The sequence below is a fragment of the Dendrobates tinctorius genome, unplaced genomic scaffold (genome assembly GCF_039654945.1).
Source record: "Dendrobates tinctorius isolate UK_male_01 unplaced genomic scaffold, ASM3965494v1 ptg000054l, whole genome shotgun sequence".
NCBI classification, from domain to species: Eukaryota; Metazoa; Chordata; class Amphibia; order Anura; family Dendrobatidae; genus Dendrobates; species Dendrobates tinctorius.
This window is the reverse complement of record NW_027361722.1, coordinates 13,730,217-13,750,949: the sequence shown is the minus strand read 5'-3', so window position 1 is coordinate 13,750,949 and position 20,733 is coordinate 13,730,217. Positions and strand designations below refer to the sequence as shown.

Genomic DNA, 20,733 nt, shown 5'->3' with positions numbered 1-20,733 from the left:
GCCGTTCAGTTGGGGTCGCCGGATGTCGGCGCTCTCGCTCACTGCTGAATGAGTTTGACAACTTTTGGGACCCACAAATGTGCTCAGCAGTTGTCACTTGCTCTTCATTTACTTACAAGGTGAGAAAGCTCCAACCAAGACGATGAAAAATCGCCAATGGCGCATCCTGCGGGTCGATGCGAGGGGGCATCAGAAGTTTCTCTAAACTTTTTGATGCTGTTTCTTCTTTGCTGTCACTGATCTTAAAGGACCAGTTGGTAAAACAAGTCACTTGATAATGATGGACTCCTCCAGACATGTCACCAAGCAACAGCCCAAATACGAGGGACGTCAGCCCCCCGAGTGACAGATCTGGCTTTGTCCTCGCGCTGGGATGGAAGTCTGCATTTATAGGCAGCACCAGACGCAAAGCAGAATGTTGGCGGGTCCCACAGCTTAACCCTTGATGTGGTTGTCTTTATATTTTTAAGCGTCCTCATGCTTTCTGAGGAGTGGCACGCTCCTGCCAGTGGAGCATGGGCTGATCCGCTACCAACAGAGGCCACTTGGCATTTTTGTCACAGAGCAGCACTTACAAGCTCTTTGCTGTAGAGCTTGTAAGTAGTGATCAATGAACCTTAACTGCAGAGTTTGGGGTTGGTACCTAGTGTCCGATGCTGAACTCTGAACACGGACTTATCCCAGAAGTCTGTTTTTACAGTTTGTGAGTTCGGAGAGGAGAGAGATTTTCCAGCTCCAAAGTTTGGGTCCACATTGAATTCTATGGGGTTCGGGTGCAGTTTGGGCTAAGGGTGTGTGCACACGTTGCGGATTCTGCTGTGGATTTTTCTGCGCAGAATCCGCAGGTCAAATGACCTGCGGTTTGACACCTGTCATGGAGCAGGTGCCAAACTGCTGCGGAATCTGCACAAAGAATTGACATGCTGCGGATTTAAATCCGTGCGGAAAATTCCGCACCGTGTGCACAGCGGTTTTTTTATTTACATAGACTAAAAGGGTACTGTACAACGCAGCAGAATCCGCAACGTGTGCACACAGCCTTAAGCTCCGTTGATCCAGAACTACTGCAGGTCAGCTCATTGCTGCTTGTAGGCGCTGCACTCCTTGCCTAGGAGACCGGCCCCCAATAGACTGTATCGGTGGTCAATAATGTAGGCAATGAGCATTTCACCATCAAATTAAAAATTTTCATGAATTTGCTTACATTTTACCTATTTGACAAGATGAGAAAATTCCCCTTAAGGTGATGTGAACGGAAACACACGTATCAATTCCAGTGTGAGTTAAGTCTAATTGTGGGGGTAAATGGCCAAAATGTGTCCATATGCCATCCATTAAAAAAATGGTGTGTGTGTGAATGAGTCCTGCATGGTCGGCATGTAATCCTTCTAGGATGTTAATAAACATCATAACATGTTACCTGATTCTCTAACAATCACAAACCCGAGGTCCGTTATTACCAGGGAGAATAGGGCAGAGTGAGATGATAAAATTGTGTTTGCTAGATGCTTTGTCATAGCTTTCAGCTTTTTACCAGTATGCTCCCCCTAGTGGTGGCTGCAGACAGAATCTTACCATGTATCTCTGTATACAGGGAGCTCCCCCTAGCGGTGGCTGCAGACAGGATCTTGCCATGTATCTCTGTATACAGGGAGCTCCCCCCTAGTGGTGGCTGTAGCACCACAGTGCTCAAGATGTGAATGTTAATATAGAATATGACTTTGCTCAGCTCCAGCTGGAGGATATAAGGATTTGGGCAATGCTGTGCAAAAGTCGGGGTTGGAGACAGACACACACACACACACGCGCCCCCCCCCCCCCCTTGTCCTCCCTCTTGAGTGAGAAGTGGCATCAAGCTGCCATAAATCTCCCCAGGTGTTTGGCACAAGGAGAAGGAAGCATGTGAAGAATGTCAGGGATTCATTATGGGATCACCTTATCTCACAGACGCCTGCACTCCTCCATGCTCTCCTGGCCTGGAAACCCTCACTCTGCACAGGGCAGCAACTGCTTAGTAGGAATCCTTACATGCGAGACCCTTCTTCCCCCAGAAAAAAAAAATGTTCTGTATCCCACGCTGATGCTCCCCCCCCCCCCCCCCCCCACCCAGTCTTTAAAAATTGTGTATAAAGGATATAAGTATCAAGAGTCAACAAGAGCCTTCTGCCCGACTGCACAACCCCATACTCTGCAAACCGCAATGCTCCGTGTTCCGACTCCTTCAGCTGCCATACTCCGCTCAACTGTGATGCTCTGCCTACCCTTCGTCCCCTCTAGCAGAGCCTTGAGGCTGTGTGCACACGCTGCGGATTCTGCTGCGGTGTACAGTACCATTATTACCTATGGGAAATGGAAGCCGCAGTGCAGATGCTGCGGAATTTTCCGCAGTTTCTAAAGCGCTGAAAGAATTGACATGTCAATTCTTTCTGCGGATTCCGCATTGGTTTACCATCGCCTCCATTGTGGAGATGGTAAAACCGCAGGATAATCCGCAGCGTGTGCACACAGCCCGAGACTTCTCTGCCCCTACTGATGCCCCCTAGCACAGCCGCTGCACCCTGCATAATGAAGCAATGTTTTACTGCTCCTGAGTCGCCACTTGTCTCTTGCTCCAGTCACTGCCGAAGCTGTTCCGAGCCTGATGGCTCCGTTACCACCAGCGAGAACGACGTTGGACCCTCACGAACGTAGACCGTGCTGATATTGACTGATGGACGGCAGGAGCGGCATCTTGTAAGCATATTTGGATGAGAATGAAGAAAAATGAAATACGTTTTTTTTATGCAATATAAGAATTTATAAGGAAAACGTAAACAAATAAAAAGCTTTATTGTTGCTTTATGAACTAAAAAGAAAAACAACTGACATTGCAATTTATATATAATATATGGAGCGGAAATACGGAGGACAGCGGAATCTGACTACACAGGGTCTGTAGTCTGGAGACACATAGATCTGCAGCAGCGCTGAAGCCATAAAAGCAGGAATGTGATGATCCATCTATTGTGTATCCTGGGCGCCACCTAGTGGACAGTCTGAGAAGACACGTTTCTCATTCCTGGTAGATGTGTAATAACTGGCGCCAGCATTTTCAGCGGTGGCGACGCTCCTGTAACTTAAATATCTGCTAATTGTTATTCTTGCGGAGAACCCAAAACCTATAGTTTTTTTTTTTGTGTATGGGGAGGGAAACATTGCAATAGCAGTTTATCACACATTAATGGCATATCCTATCTGTTCATCTGTACCTGGCACCAGTGCTGTAAATATTCGGATGGCAGCGAGGGGTTAACGACTGATTCTCATCTCTCCAGCTGCGCCACCTAGTGCTCATCTGTAATTAATGCCGGTCTCAGGATTACAGCAAGTCACAAACATCAGAAAATGACATCTCAACCAGAATCCTATGGGCGCCTTTCTATCTTCCATGTATTGGACGCGGTGAATCCGCACGGTTCAGTGACCTCATGCGGATTCGCCTGCGTTCAATAGGCGGCAGCTCTTTGGACACAGCGGACCTGCGCCGCTAGTTCCGGATCGTGGGCAGTCGGCCTTAAAATGTTTCTGCAAATTTTGCAACATTTTATTGGAATGTGCAAGGGATTTTTTTTTTTCTGCTTCTAAAAAGGTGCAAAAAAAAAATTAATTTTTTGATATCGTGCAAAATTCATGGTGCACGTGCCGGATTTAAGAATTTGGTGCAAAAAAAATAAATAAAAATCAACTTAATTTCACAAGTAAAAAGAAAATGCTGAATTGGGTCTTAGTGCACAGAAGGATCAGGGGAGGGTTTGTCCAGTCCTAACAGTCTAACCAAGGGACACACGGCGCTCCATTAACTGCCATAAGGAAGTGTTCAATTTCCCTGCAGCGCCACCTCTAGACAGATAAAGTATTGCACCGAAATATATGGACTCTGCACACTCTTTAGAGCTCCTCAGGGTAACAGACGATTGCTGCTCTGAAATTGTTCCGTGTATGAACGTTCTGCCATGGAGATGAATCATCACGGCGCTGGACGTCATGGAGTAAATTGCAAGATGAAGACGCAGCATTAATGACGGCTGCTCCTCCATAGATGCCATGAGTGCGATGTTGGCTGGTCCCGTTTTGGCATCGCGCCATCCATCCATCCAATCCTCCTCTTTTTCAATTTCTTCCCATCACTTTGGACTTGTCTCTTTCCGATAACATAGCAAGTTACCCCTTTCTCCATGGGGTAATCACTTATTGCCGGGGGTCCGCAATCCTCAGAACAGGGCTCAAGCGCAGTCCCGTACATTCAACCTAATCTCCAATCATTGTCTATGGGACTGATGGAAACATCCACTTTCTCCTGCAGCCCCACACACTCCACTCACGGGACCCCACAATTAATGACCCTCTCCCCCTTACAAAAGACAACACAATTATGAAAATGAAGGTTGTTTTTTTTTTTATTCTTATTATTTTCTTTTTCAATACTATTAAGCTCTGCGATAACACAGGCAAGTGGCACTGAAATCTGCTGAACACTGGGAGGGCCTCCGGGGGGCGCTGATAACACCCGCGGGGTGGACGCCCCTTCTCACATAATACACGGGAGCGGTACCGCTCTCTTTGGGACATGCGCGTCGATAGAGAATTCCTGCATTTTCTGGTTTTCCCCGGCGACAGCTTTTTCCCGACAAAGTGAACACAAAAAAAGAAAACAAAATTGTATACAAAATATAAAATATCTTAAATATTTATAAACATTGGCAGAAAAAAATAGACGTGTATGAAAATATTTTTAGTTTTTTCTCCTCCTTGCGCATCTCTTCCACCGCACTTGCTCGCTTCTCCTCTGCTGCCCCCCAGTCTGTCCACTATGGCGTGGCCGTGCAGTCGGCGGTGGCGTCGGCCGTCAGTGGGGTTTGAGTCCGTAGCTGTTTAGTGGGTGAGAATACGCTTTCCCCAATACTATTCTGTCCCGGAGGAGTTTAAACAAGACGTAATAGTTGCAGAAAAGGATGAGCGCCATAGACAGGGTGTGGTTCCACTTCTCGGCGCGGAGCAGGGAGTACAGCTGATACATCACCAGGCTGCCCTCCAGCACCACCAGGACGTTCAGTAGTCGTAATGGCCGGTGGAACAGGAACTGCCGCACAGAAAAGCAACAGAGACATCATCAGAGAAACTTTCATCATGGGTCACATAAATATTAAAACTGGCATAATTCAGACATTTACTCTGTATACAGGGAGCTCCCCCTAGTGGTGACTGCAGACAGAATCTTATGTATATCTGTATACAGGGACCTCCCCCTAGTGGTGGTTGCAGACAGGACCTTAGCATGCATCTCTGTATACAGGGAGCTCCTCCTAGTGGTGACTGCAGACAGAATCTTATGTATCTCTGTATACAGGGACCTCCCCCTAGTGGTGGCTGCAGACAGGATCTTATCATGTATCTGTATACAGGGAGCTCCTCCTAGTGGTGGCTGCAGACAGGATCTTATCATGTATCTCTGTATACAGGGACCTCCCCCCTAGTGGTGACTGCAGACAGGATCTTATCCTGTATCTCTGTATACATGCAGCTCCCCCTAGTGGAGGCTGCAGACAGGATCTTATCATGTATCTCTGTAAACAGGGAGCTCCCCCTAGTGGTGGCTACAGACAGGATCTTATGTATCTCTGTATACAGGGCGCTCCCCCTAGTGGTAGCTGCAGACAGGATCTTATCATGTATCTCTGTAAACAGGGAGCTCCCCCTAGTGGTGACTGCAGACAGGATCTTATGTGTCTCTGTATATAGGGAGCTCCCCCTAGTGGTGGCTGCAGACAGGATCTTATGTATCTTTGTATACAGGGAGCTCCCCCTAGTGGTGGCTGCAGACCGGATCTTATCATGTATCTGTATACAGGGCGCTCCCCCTAGTGGTGGCTGCAGACAGGATCTTATCATGTACAGTCATATGTTAAAGTTTGGGCACCCCTATTAATGTTAACCTTTTTTCTTTATAACAATTTTGGTTTTTGCAACAGCTATTTCAGTTTCATATATCTAATAACTGATGGACTCAGTTAAATTTCTGGATTCAAATGAGGTTTATTGTACTAACAGAAAATGTGCAATCTGCATTTAAACAAAATTTGACCGGTGCAAAAGTATGGGCAGCCTTATCATTTTCTTGATTTGAACACTCCTAACTACTTTTTACTGACTTCCTGAAGCACTAAATTGGTTTTGTAACCTCCTTGAGCTTTGAACTCCATAGCCAGGTGTATCAACTCATGAGAAAAGGTATTTAAGGTGGCCACTTGCAAGTAATTCTCCTATTTGATTCTCCTATGAAGAGTGGCATCATGGGCTCCTCAAAACAACTCTCAAATGATCTGAAAACAAAGATTATTCAACATAGCTTTTCAGTGGAAGGATACAAAAAGTTGTCTCAGAAATTTAACCTGTCAGTTTCCACTGTGAGGAACATAGTAAGGAAATGGAAGAACACAGGTACAGTTCTTGTTAAGCCCAGAAGTGGCAGGCCAAGAAAAATATCAGAAAGGCAGAGAAGAAGAATGGTGAGAACAGTCAAGGACAATCCACAGACCACCTCCAAAGACCTGCAGCCTCATCTTGATTGAGTTGTTTGGTCATACAAAAAGGTGTTATCCATAGAGGCTAAAAAACACAGCATTCCAAGAAAAACACTTGCTACCCACAGTAAAATTTGGTGGAGGTTCCATCATGCTTTGGGGCTGTGTGGCCAATGCCGGCACCGGTAATCTTGTCAAAGTTGAGGGTCGCATGGATTCAACTCAGTATCAGCAGATTCTTGACAATAATGTGCAAGAATCAGTGACAAAGTTGAAGTTACGCAGGGGATGGATATTTCAGCAAGACAATGATCCAAAACACCGCTCCAAATCTACTCAGGCATTCATGCAGAGGAACAATTGCAATGTTCTGGAATGGCCATCCCAGTCCCCAGACCTGAATATCATTGAACATCTGTGGGATGATTTGAAGCGGGCTGTCCATGCTCGGCGACCATCAAACTTAACTGAACTGGAATTGTTTTGTAAACAGGAATGGTCACAAATACCTTCATCCAGGATCCGGGAACTCATTAATAGCTACAGGAAGCGACTAGAAGCTGTTATTTTTGCAAAAGGAGGATCTACGAACTATTAATGTCACTTTTATGTTGAGGTGCCCATACTTTTGCACCGGTCAAATTTTGTTTAAATGGAGATTGCACATTTTATGTTAGTACAATAAACCTCATTTGAATCCAGAAATATAACTGAGTCCATCAGTTATTAGATATATGAAACTGAAATAGCTGTTGCAAAAACCAAAATTGTTATAAAGAAAAAAGGTTAACATTAATAGGGGTGCCCAAACTTTAACATATGACTATCTGTATACAGGGAGCTCCCCCTAGTGGTGGCTGCAGACACGATCTTATCATGTATCTCTGTATACAGGGAGCTCCCCCTAGTGGTGGCTGCAGACAGGATCTTATCATGTATCTCTGTATACAGGGAGCTCCCCCTAGTGGTGGCTGCAGACAGACAGCCCAAGAAATTAATTATCTAATTCTGTGTGAAAGAGAACAGTGGATTTGGAGCTCTGTATCAGGAAATTTAAGTCCCAGTAAAATTATTTTAGGAAGTGGAAAGACTGGTCATCAATGGAAATAAAAACTAACTGATGTTCAGACTGGATTTACTCACATAAAATCTGGCGTGTGAGATATCTGAAGGCACTGCTACATTATATGGCCCCACCGCTTTATATAAACTCCGGCTGTGCCGTACGAGGACGCCCTGCGGCCATACTGTGTTGTCTGTCCAGCTGTGAATGGAGAGAGGACTCGTTAGACGCAGATATAACAGGAGGCACGCACGATGCACACGCGGCGCTTCACTCACATATGTTGCGGTGCGTTGCTGTACGAGCCGGGCTCTAATTTCTGCCACCGGCCGAGATGTGACGCAGACCTGTGCAGCAAGTCGCAATATCTTGGCGGCAGCAGCTGCGTGGTCAACATGACGAAGGCATTGATCCACACCATGATCAGGTGCTCACACGACCAGCGCATGTCGTAATACTGAGTGCTCTGCAAAAGAAGACAACGGCTAAAAGGACAACGCCACCTCTTCTAGAAACCGCTTCACTTCTCATGCCGTGAAAGAGCTCAGATGTGAGACTCTTGCTGCAGCTTGGGGGGTGTTTGGAGCAATAGGAGGTAGGACTAGAGGAATGGTCAGATATAATTATCTATACATTACAGGAACTTACTTTTACGAAGCACAGCGGCAGAAAAGCCACGTAGTAGGCACTGAATAAAGAGTTGAAGAGAACCTCCTTGATCCTGCGATTGAAGTCCGCTTTTAAGCACTCTACTTCGTTACGTATGAGGTCCGGAGACAGCGGACAGCTGTGAGAGGGGATGGTAGGGGGCGAATTAAACTGCTCCCTCAAAGACTCGCGTAGGAGAGAGAGGAAGTCTTTGGGTCTGACGAGGGTAGCCACGCCATTAGCACCGTCCTCCACCAACGAGTCTTGAACGAGGTATCCACAGTCTGTGGGCAATGGCTGCGATCGGTTGTCTTGGTGAAAGCAGCAGAGAGGTACATAAACACCGAACCTGGGGGGGACAATAAACAAGATAATCAAATCTATAAGGACAAGTCAGATGATTTTGGACGCTGTATAATCTAAATTTAGAGAGCTCCCCCTAGTGGAGGCTGTATAAATCTGTATATAATAAGCTCCCCCTAGCGGAGGCTGTATAAATCTGTATATAATGAGCTCCCCCTAGTGGAGGCTGTATAAATCTGTAGGTAGTGAGCTCCCCCTAGTGGTGGCCGAATAAATCTGTATATAATGAGCTCCCTCTAGTGGTGGGTATATAAATCTGTAAGTAGTGAGCTCCCCCTAGTGGTGGCCGAATAAATCTGTATATAATGAGCTCCCCCTAGTGGAGGCTGTATGAATATGTATGTAGTAACTCCCCCTAGTGGTGGCTGTATGAATCTGTATGTAGTGAGCTCCCCCTAGTGGTGGCCGTATAAATCTGTAGATAGTGAGCTCCCCCTAGTGGTGGCTGTATAAATCTTTATGTATTGAGCTCCCCCTAATGGTGGCTGTACACCATGTTCCAAATTATTATGCAAATTGTTTTTAAGTGTAATAGCCGTTTTTTTTTGTTTAATGAATCCCATTGATGGTATTGCGTCTCAGGGTTCTTTGGATCACTGAAATCAATCTCAGATACCTGTGATAATTAGTTTGCCATGTGAGCCCAATAAAAGGAAAACTGGATATTCCACACTATTGAGCAGGTCACAGTTTTCAACTAACATGGGAAAGAAAAAGGGCCTCTCTGCTGCTAAAAAGCATCAAATAGTGCAATTCCTTGGTCAAGGGATGAGAACATTAGATATTTCCTGAAAACTAAAGAAGCGTGATCATCGTACAGTTGATTTGTGGCTGATTCTGAGCACAGACATGTTTGTGCAGATAAAGGCAGAATGAGGAAGGTTTCTGCCAGGCAAGGTCATAGGATTAAGAGAGCAGCTGCTAAAAAGCCATTACAAACAAGCAAACAGATATTTGAAGCTGCTGGTGCCTCTGGAGTCCCTCGAACCTCAAGGTCTAGGATCCTTCAAAGGCTTGCTGTGGTGCATAAACCTACTATTCGGCCGCCCCTAAACAGTGCTCACAAGCAGAAACGGTTGCAGTGGGCCCAGACATACATGAAGACTAATTTTCAAACAGTCTTGTTTACTGATGAGTGTCGAGCAACCCTGGATGGTCCAGATGGCTGGAGTAGTGGATGGTTGGTGGATGGCCACCATGTCCCAACAAGGCTGCGACGTCAGCAAGGAGATGAGGAGTCATGGGGAAACAGCTGGTAGGGCCAATTAAGGTTCCTGAAGGTGTGAAAATGACCTCTGCAAAGTATATCGAGTTTCTGCCTGACACGTTTCTTCCATGGTATAAAAAGCAGAAATGTGCCTTCAGGAGCAAAATCCTCTTCATGCACGACACTGCACCATCTCATGCTGCAAAGAATACCTCTGAGTCATTGACTGCTATGGGCATAAAAGGAGATAAACTCATGGTGTGGCCACCATCCTCCCCTGACCTCAACCCTATAGAGAACCTTTGGAGTATCATCAAGCCAAAGATCTATGAGGGTGGAAGGCCGGTCACATCAAAACAGCAGCTCTGGGAGGCTATTCCGACTTCATGCAAAGAAATCCAAGCAGAAACTCTCCAAAAACTCCCAAGTTCAATGGATGCAAGAATTGTGAAGGTGATGTCACAGAAGGGTTCCTATGTTACCATGTAACTTGGCCTGTTAGGATGTATTGGAGTTGAATAGCTTTTTTGCTCAGTGAGTGTGACCTCCTAATGCTGCCAATTCCACAAATGAGCATTTCCAGTTCTTTACAACTTATCAAATGTTTCGAAGTTCTCCTGGGCCCAATCATTTGGAGCCTTGTGAGGTTTCATTCATCGTGGAGATTATACTGTTATCATCGGGAGGCGTCTTCAATAAAATTCCATGTACCCTCTACCGGGAGACGACTTTTATTAGACCGACTGTCATTGGCACTGACCATTTAGGAAAATCAGAGAACAATAATATCATTTGCACAATAATTTAGAACATGGTGTATAAAGTGAGTGCTTTATTTCAGATTCACTGGCACCAATTTTTAGAGAAGAAATTCAATAAGCAGAAAGAACAGAGGACACTTACGGGTAAGAAAGAACAGAGGACACTTACGGGTAAGAAAGAACAGAGGACACTTACGGGTAAGAAAGAACAGAGGACACTTACGGGTAAGAAAGAACAGAGGACACTTACGGGTAAGAAAGAACAGAGGACACTTACGGGTAAGAAAGAACAGAGGACACTTACGGGTAAGAAAGAACAGAGGACACTTACGGGTAAGAAAGAACAGAGGACACTTACGGGTAGCCCAGGAAGAGCAGGTTTAGAACTGAATGGTGGCGGAACAGATTAACCAGGGTCCAGCAGAAAACCCACCCGCACAGTGTGAGCAGGACCAGGCGGGCGGTGATAAGGGCGCTGTACTGTACCATGGACGCTGATCCTACCTGAGAGGCCTAAAGGAGAGATGTTCAAGGGACCGGCCATCAGAAATCTCTTATACGGAATGGTAAACGATTCCTGTCCAATCAAAAACCTCAATAATGCAAGTCATATAGGTCAGCAATTTGTGGGCATAGATAAAGGTAATAGCGCCACACCTGCCCACAGGTTGTGTCTGGTACTGCAGCTCCGATAAGTTGCAGTACCACTCAATAACGTGGCTAGTTGTGGTTTTGGGAAGCGAGTAGCCATGTTTTTCTAACTTGACAACCCCTTTAAAATCACCCCTCAAAGTTTTCACTTTCAGGATAATGCATTCAAAAGTTAATCAAGAAAGTTTCTCTTAATAAAAATATTTTTTTTTTCCGATTTAGGCTATGTGCCCACGATACGATTTTTAATCGCTTTTGCCGTGATTTTCGGTGCGAAAACGTTTAAAAATCGTGTACAGAACGCCCCCCATGCATTCCTATGGCATTCCGCACATGCTGTGCTAATGCTGCGCTTTTTTCCGCGGCGGAATCGCATCGCGAAAAAAAAAAAAAAAAAAAAAAAAAAAAAAAATCGCAGCATGCTCATTCTTTTGTGCGGAATCGCAAAGAATTGCCGCGATTCCGCACCCATAGGAATGCATGAGAATCGCTTACTTCCCGCATGTGGCTATGCCCACCATGCGGGAAGTTAAGTGTCTCAAGTGCGGTTGGTACCCACGGTGTGGAGGAGAGGAGACTGTCCTCCAGGCCCTGGGTACCATACCCCTGTAAAAAAAAGAATAAAAAATAAAAAATCGGGGTATATTTACCTTCCGGCGTCACGCTCTGCATTCACGGCCTCAGCGTTCCCAGTAATGCCTTGCGGCAAGGTCCTGTGATGACGTAGTCTCGCGAGATCGCTATAGTAACGTGAGACCAACATCATCACAGGTCTCGCAAGGCATCGCTGGGAACGCTGAGGCCGGGAATGCAGCGCGGGACGTCGGAAGGTAAATATACCCCGATTATTTTTATTTTTTTTAGCATTTTAACATTCTTTTACTATTGATGCTGCATAGGCGGCCTCAGTAGTAAAAAGCTGCTCACACTTGTCAAACACTATGTTTGACGAGTGTGACCAACCTGTCAATCACTTTCCAAGCGATGCTTCAAATCACTTGGAAAGTGCTTGAATATCGCACGCGAAAATCGCTGCGAAATCGCGAGGAAACAAACGCGCAATTTCTGGGAAGGAGTCCGGTTTTTAGTGTCCGGAATAAAACGCTACGTGGGCACAGCCTCAAGAAGTTTATTAACCCTTCAGGTGCGTCACAGGAATTTGGAATGTTAAAAAAAATAAATAAATAAATAAATAATGAACATTTAACTTTTTTTCCACAAAAAATTTACTACAGATCCAAATTGTTTTATTTTCACAAGGGTAACAGGAGAAATTGAACCCCAAAAGTTATTGTGCAATTTGTCCTGAGTACGCTGATACCCCAAATGTGGGGGTAAACCACTGATTGGGCGCATGGCAGAGCTCGGAAGGGAAGCAGCGCCAGATTTTACTGTTATGGTTTGCAGGTGCCATGACCCACTGGGAGAGCCCATGAGGTGCCTAAACAGCAGTGACCCCATTTTACATCTCTCACTGAATTCATCTAGGGGTGCAGTGATCATATTTACACCATGAGTGCGTCACAGAATTTTATACCATTGGGCAAAGACGACAAAATCAGGGCTGTGGAGTCGGAATAAAATGGACCGACTCCGACTCCTAAAATATATAATAAATTGGGTACAGTAATTCAATGCAGAATGTGCTGAATATTTTTTCCATAGGAATTTGGGAAAGTTATGAAATGTCCTATAAATGGCTGTTATATTCCTGATCTAAGGCTACATTCACACACAGCGTTTTTCCTGCGTTTTTTGAGGATACGTTTCTCAGTTGCAAAAGCAGATCAGCTTTTTAAAAAACCGCATCACCTGAAAGGTTTTTGAGCTCATAGATAATGTTTTCAATAGCAAAAGCAGATTAGAAATCTGCTCTATATATCCATTTATCCATATCTGTCTATCCATATCATATCTGTCTATCCATATCATATCTGTACCAAAAAGAATGAAAGCCGGATAACACACAGACTAACACTCCTTTTTTTTTTAGCAACAGTCAGGTACACCTCATATCGGCCCAAAAGGACGCCAAGGACAGGCATTGCTCGCCTTCAGCAACACATCAACATCAACTGATAGTTGGAATAAATAGACTGCAATCATCACATCTTCTTAAGGCGCAGGCTTTATTTTCAAGTGTAGGGGTGTGCAGTATGAGGTTCTGCAGCAGCTGAGGTGTGCAGTATGAGGTTCTGCGGAACAGTATGAGGTTCTGCCCCCCCAGGTTTGATCCTGGCTACGCCCATGGTGTGAATGTAGCCTGAGGATCTAGGCTTTATCTTAGCTGAGATAAGTCATAGTGAATATATATATATATATATATATATATATATATATATATATATATATATATATATATATATATATATATATATATATATATATATATATATATAAATATTCACTATGACTTATCTCAGCTAAGATAAAGCCTAGATCCTCAGGCTACATTCACACCATGGGCATAGCCAGGATCAAACCTGGGGGGGCAGAACCTCATACTGTTCCGCAGAACCTCATACTGCACACCTCAGCTGCTGCAGAACCTCATACTGCACACCCCTACACTTGAAATATATATATATATATATATATATATATATATACACACATACACACACACAGTACAGACCAAAAGTTTGGAGACACCTTCTCATTCAAAGAGTTTTCATTATTTTCATTACTATGAAAATTGTAGATTCACTCTGAAGGCATCAAAACTATGAATTAACAAATGTGGAATTATATAATTAACAAAAAAGTGTGAAACAACTGAAAATATGTCTTATATTCTAGGTTCTTCAAAGTAGCCACCTTTTGCTTGATTACTGCTTTGCACACTCTTGGCATTCTCTTGATGAGCTTCAAGAGGTAGTCACCGGGAATGGCTTTCACCTCACAGGTGTGCCCTGTCAGGTATAATACGTGGGATTTCTTGCCTTATAAATGGGGTTGGGACCATCAGTTGTGTTGTGCAGAAGTCTGGTGGATACACAGCTGATAGTCCTACTGTTAGAATTTGTATTATGGCAAGAAAAAAGCAGCTAAGAAAAATGAGTGGGCATCATTACTTTAAGAAATGAAGGTCAGTCAGCCCGAATAATTGGGAAAACTTTGAAAGTGTCCCCAAGTGCAGTGGCAAAAACCATCAAGCGCTACAAAGAAACTGGCTCACATGAGGACAGCCCCAGGAAAGGAAGACCAAGAGTCACCTCTGCTGCGGAGGATAAGTTCATCCGAGTCATCAGCCTCAGAAATCGCAGGTTAACAGCAGCTCAGATTAGAGACCAGGTCAATGCCACACAGAGTTCTAGCAGCAGACACATCTCTACAACAACTGTTAAGAGGAGACTTTGTGCAGCAGACCTTCATGATAAAATAGCTGCTAGGAAACCACTGCTAAGGACAGGCAACAAGCAGAAGAGACTTGTTTGGGCTAAAGAACACAAGGAATGGACATTAGACCAGTGGAAATCTGTGCTTTGGTCTGATGAGTCCAAATTTGAGATCTTTGGTTCCAACCACCGTGTCTTTGTGTGATGCAGAAAAGGTGAACGGATGGACTCTACATGGCTGGTTCCCACCGTGAAGCATGGAGGAGGAGGTGTGATGGTGTGGGGGGGCTTTGCTGGTGACACTGTTGGGGATTTATTCAAAATTGAAGGCATACTGAACCAGCATGGCTACCACAGCATCTTGCAGCGGCATGCTATTCCATCCGATTTGCGTTTAGTTGGACCATCATTTATTTTTCAACAGGACAATGACCCCAAACACACCTCCAGGCTGTGTAAGGGCTATCTGACCAAGAAGGAGAGTGATGGGGTGCTATGCCAGATGACCTGGCCTCCACAGTCACCAGACCTGAACCCAATCGAGATGGTTTGGGGTGAGCTGGATCGCAGAGTGAAGGCAAAAGGGCCAACAAGTGCTAAGCATCTCTGGGAACTCCTTCAAGACTGTTGGAAGACCATTTCCGGTGACTACCTCTTGAAGCTCATCAAGAGAATGCCAAGAGTGTGCAAAGCAGTAATCAAAGCAAAAGGTGGCTACTTTGAAGAACCTAGAATATAAGACATATTTTCAGTTGTTTCACACTTTTTTGTTAATTATATAATTCCACATGTGATAATTCATAGTTTTGAGGCCTTCAGAGTGAATCTACAATTTTCATAGTCATGAAAATAAAGAAAACTCTTGGAATAAGAAGGTGTGTCCAAACTTTTGGTCTGTACTGTATACATGTATACAGTGTATTACATATTTACAATTTATTACAGTTTTTTGTGTTCTAAAGTTGTATTCTAATAAATAGATATTCTGTTCTAAATATCTTCATTATTGTATGATAGAAATGATTACATGTCTGATGTTCACATTGTACTACAATAAATTTTTCACTTAAATATAAGCAATATGTGTGGGAGTCAGTGTAAGCAGCGTCGGACTGGCCCACCGGAGAGCCGGAGGATTCTCCGGTGGGCCCTGGCATCTGGTGGGCCCTGGCACCTGCTGGCATACAGGGCCAGCAGTTGCCTAGGGCCCCCGCTGCTCCAGGGGCCCCCAGCCAGTCGTGTGTCGCACACCATGCAGCTGCTATGGGGGCCCCTGCCAGCGGAGCAGCAGCGGGTGTCAGGAGGCAGGAGCCCCTGTCCCCGCTGCTAAAGAGAAATGAATATTCACTGCGAAGCAGGTCTCCACCCCCAGAGGCCCCGCCCCCAGCCCAGTAAGCCGCTCTGCAGACGACAGCTGTAAATCAGGGCCGGCGCCGCCCTCAGTCCTCTCTGCTCCTGACTCACAGCCAGTGAGTGATGACGTCACTACATCGCGCACCCGCTGTGTGTCTGGCAGAGGGGGCAGCTCCTGACACTGAAGCCGGGATCAGCGTGGGAGCGAGGAGGAGAGGTGAGTATTGTGGTTTGTTTGTTTTTTTTTATATCTCTCTCGCTCTCTCTATCTATCTATCTCTCTTATATCTATCTATATCTATTATCTATATCTATCTATCTCTATATCTACAGTATCTCTATCTCTATCGCTCTATCTTTATATCTATCTATCTCTACATCTTTCTATATATATCTCTATATCTATTATGTCTATCTATCTTACTCTATCTCTATATCTATTATCTCTATATCTTTTCTCTGTATCTATCTATCTCTATATCTATATCTCTCGCTATCTATCGCTCTCTCTATATCTATCTCTCTATATCTATCTCTCTATATCTATCTCTCTATATCTATCTCTCTCTATCTATCTCTCTATCTATCTCTCTATCTATCTCTCTATCTATCTCTCTATCTATCTCTCTATCTATCTCTCTATCTATCTCTCTATCTATCTCTATCTATCTCTATCTATCTCTACATCTTTATATCTATCTCTATATCTATAACTACTTCTCTCTCTCTGTATATCTATCTATCGCTCTATCTCTATATCTATCGCTCTATCTCTATCTTTCTATATCTATTTATCTCTATATCTATCTATCTCTATATATCTATTATCTCTATATCTATCTATTTCTCTCTATATCTATCTATCTCTATATCTATCTCTCTGTATATCTATCTATCTTTCTATCTCTATATCTATCTCTATATCTATCTCTATATCTATCTTTCCATCTCTACATCTATCTCTATATCTATCTATTATGTCTATCTATCTAGCTATCTCTATTATCTATATCTACCTATCTCTATATTTCTATCTTACTCTATCTCTATATCTATCTGTTATCTCTATATTTATTATCTATCTTTATCTATCTATCTCTATCTATTATCTATATCTATCTCTCTATCTATTTATCGATCTCTGTATCTATCTCTCTCTATCTACCGCTCTCTCTATCTATCTTTATATCTATATCTATCTATCTCTATCTATCTATTATCTCTATATCTATCTACCTATCTATCTCTATATCTGTTTCTCTCTATATCTATCTCTATATCTCTCTCTCTATAGCTATCTATATATTATCTCTATATCTATCTATCTCTATCTATCTCTATATCCATATCTATCTCTATATCCATATCTATCTCTATATCCATATCTATCTCTATATCCATATCTATCTCTATATCCATATCTATCTTTCTATCTAACACTATATCTCATTATCTCTATCTCTCTCTTTATCTATCTATCTATTGATCTATCATCTATCTCTATATCTATCTCTATATCTATCTCTATTATCTATATCTATCTATCCATCTATCTCTATATCTCTCTCTATATCTATCTTTCTAACTCTATATCTATCTATCTATATACATATCTCGATATCTAGCTATTATCTCTATATCTATCTCTATATCTATCTGTCTCTATATCTATCTATCTCTATATCTATTATCTCTATATCTATCTATCTCTATATATATCTCTATATCTATTTTTATTTATAGCCATCTATCTATATATATTTATCTATATATCTATCTATATATGTCTATATTATTATTATTATTATTTTTTTTTTTTATTTTATTTTTTTTTTTATTATTATTATTATATCTGTATATCTCTATCTCTATCTATCTATCTATCTATCTATCTATAGCTATCTATCCATTATCTATTTTCTATCTATCTCTATATCTATCTACCTATCTATCTTTCTATATCTATCTTTATATCTATCTCTATGAATCTTTCTATCTATATCTATCCATTATCTACTATCTATCTCTACATCTATCTATTTCTACATCTATCTTTCTATCTATATCTATCTAACTATATCTATATAGCATTATACCCTATGAGGAGGCAGCATTATTCCCTATGAGGGGGGCAGCATTATACCCTATGAGGGGGGCAGTATTATACCCTATGAGGGGGGCAGTATTATACCCTATGAGGGGGGCAGTATTATACCCTATGAGGGGGGCAGTATTATACCCTATGAGGGAGGCAGTATTATACCCTATGAGGGAGGCAGTATTATACCCTATGAGGGGGCAGCATTATACCCTATGAGGGGGGCAGTATTATACCCTATGAGGGGGGCAGTATTATACCCTATGAGGGGGCAGCATTATACCCTATGAGGGGGGCAGTATTATACCCTATGAGGGGGGCAGTATTATACCCTATGAGGGGGGCAGTATTATACCCTATGAGGGGGGCAGTATTATACTCTATGAGGGAGGCAGTATTATACCCTATGAGGGGGGCAGTATTATACCCTATGAGGGGGGCAGTATTATACCCTATGAGGGGGGCAGTATTATACCCTATGAGGGAGGCAGTATTATACCCTATGAGGGGGGCAGTATTATACCCTATGAGGGGGCAGCATTATACCCTATGAGGGGGGCAGTATTATACCCTATGAGGGGGGCAGCATTATACCCTATGAGGGGGGCAGTATTATACCCTATGAGGGGGGCAGTATTATACCCTATGAGGGGGCAGCATTATACCCTATGAGGGGGGCAGTATTATACCCTATGAGGGGGGCAGTATTATACCCTATGAGGGGGGCAGTATTATACCCGATGAGGGGGGCAGTATTATACCCTATGAGGGAGGCAGTATTATACCCTATGAGGGGGCAGCATTATACCCTATGAGGGGGGCAGTATTATACCCTATGAGGGGGGCAGTATTATACCCTATGAGGGGGGCAGTATTATACCCTATGAGGGGGGCAGCATTATACCCTATGAGGGGGGCAGCATTATACCCTATGAGGGGGCAGCATTATACCTTATGAGGGGGCAGCATTATTCCCTATGAGGGGGTGCATTATACCCTATGAGGGGGCAGTATTATACCCTATGAGGGGGCAGCATTATTCCCTATGAGGGGGGCAGTATTATACCCTATGAGGGGGTGCATTATTCCCTATGAGGGGGCAGTATTATACCCTATGAGGGGGCAGCATTATTCCCTATGAGGGGGGCAGTATTATACCCTATGAGGGGGGCAGTATTATACCCTATGAGGGGGCAGCATTATTCCCTATGAGGGGGCAGTATTATACCCTATGAGGGGGTGCATTATTCCCTATGAGGGGGTGCATTATACCCTATGAGGGGGCAGCATTATTCCCTATGAGGGGGCAGTATTATTCCCTATGAGGGGGCAGCATTATTCCCTATGAGGGGGCAGCATTATTCCCTATGAGGGGGCAGCATTATTCCCTATGAGGGGGCAGTATTATTCCCTATGAGGGGGCAGTATTATACCCTATGAGGGGGCAGCATTATACCCTATGAGGGGGGCAGCATTATACCCTATGAGGGGGCAGCATTATTCCCTATGAGGGGGCAGCATTATTCCCTATGAGGGGGCAGTATTATACCCTATGAGGGGGTGCATTATTCCCTATGAGGGGGTGCATTATACCCTATGAGGGGGCAGCATTATACCCTATGAGGGGGCAGTATTATACCCTATGAGGGGGCAGCATTATTCCCTATGAGGGGGGCAGTATTATAGCCTATGAGGGGGGCAGTATTATACCCTATGAGGGGGTGCATTATTCCCTATGAGGGGGCAGCATTATTCCCTATGAGGGGGGCAGTATTATACCCTATGAGGGGGGCAGTATTATACCCTATGAGGGGGGCAGTATTATACCCTATGAGGGGGTGCATTATTCCCTATGAGGGGGTGCATTATTCCCTATGAGGGGGGCAGTATTATACCCTATGAGGGGGTGCATTATTCTCTATGAGGGGGGCAGTATTATACCCTATGAGGGGATGCATTATTCCCTATGAGGGGGGCAGTATTATACCCTATGAGGGGGGCAGTATTATATTCTATGAGATGGCTGCATTATATTCTATGAGATGGCTGCATTATACTATGTGAGGGGGCTGCATTATATTCTATGAGGGGGCTGCTTTATATTCTATGAGGGGGCTACCCCAACTCCTGCTACATAATTAAGACATGTACAACCTTATATTATACCCGGATATTAGCGTGTTTTACCGCATAATTGGTGGTCTGGTATTTAACTCTATGCAGCTACATAGTGGGCCCCAAGAATGATTTTCTCTGGTGGGCCCAAGGTGTTCCAGTCCGACGCTGGGTGTAAGGGAAATTGAGGAGTCGGAGTCGCAGGTTTGGCTTACCGACTCCACAGCCCAGGACAAAATAACTACATTTTTACCACCAACATTTTGTTTTAGCCAAAGATTTTACATTTTCACACAAGTGGGTAAAAATGGCAACAAAATTTGTCCCACAATTTCTACTGAACGTGGCAATACCCCATATGTGGCCGTACAGTACTGCTTAGCCGCGCACAGAGACTCAGGAGGAACGGAGCAGCTATTTGCCTATTCAAGTGAATGGGTCTGTGCACATGTCAGTGTGTTTCCACAGACCATGTTTCCGTGGGCAAAACACGCTGAAATGTCCGTTTTTTAATGTCAGCACGGCCACAAAACATCCAGCACATGTGAATACGCATAACACACATGGATGTCATCT

General features: G+C 43.8%; 1 protein-coding gene across 1 annotated transcript in view; it reads right to left on the bottom strand.

The window, feature by feature from the left end:
* Positions 1-4,418: 4,418 nt before the first annotated feature.
* TMEM39A (transmembrane protein 39A) overlaps positions 4,419-20,733 on the bottom strand; it is a 57,096-nt gene continuing 40,781 nt past the window's right edge. Inside the window, exons 5-9 of the mRNA XM_073577106.1 lie at positions 10,961-11,115; positions 8,272-8,620; positions 7,902-8,089; positions 7,704-7,824; positions 4,419-5,119 (exon numbers count right to left, since the gene is read on the bottom strand). Of these exons, the coding sequence (XP_073433207.1) occupies positions 4,886-5,119; positions 7,704-7,824; positions 7,902-8,089; positions 8,272-8,620; positions 10,961-11,115 (1,047 nt within the window). The 3' untranslated portion in view covers positions 4,419-4,885. The remainder of the gene's footprint in view (positions 5,120-7,703; positions 7,825-7,901; positions 8,090-8,271; positions 8,621-10,960; positions 11,116-20,733) is intronic.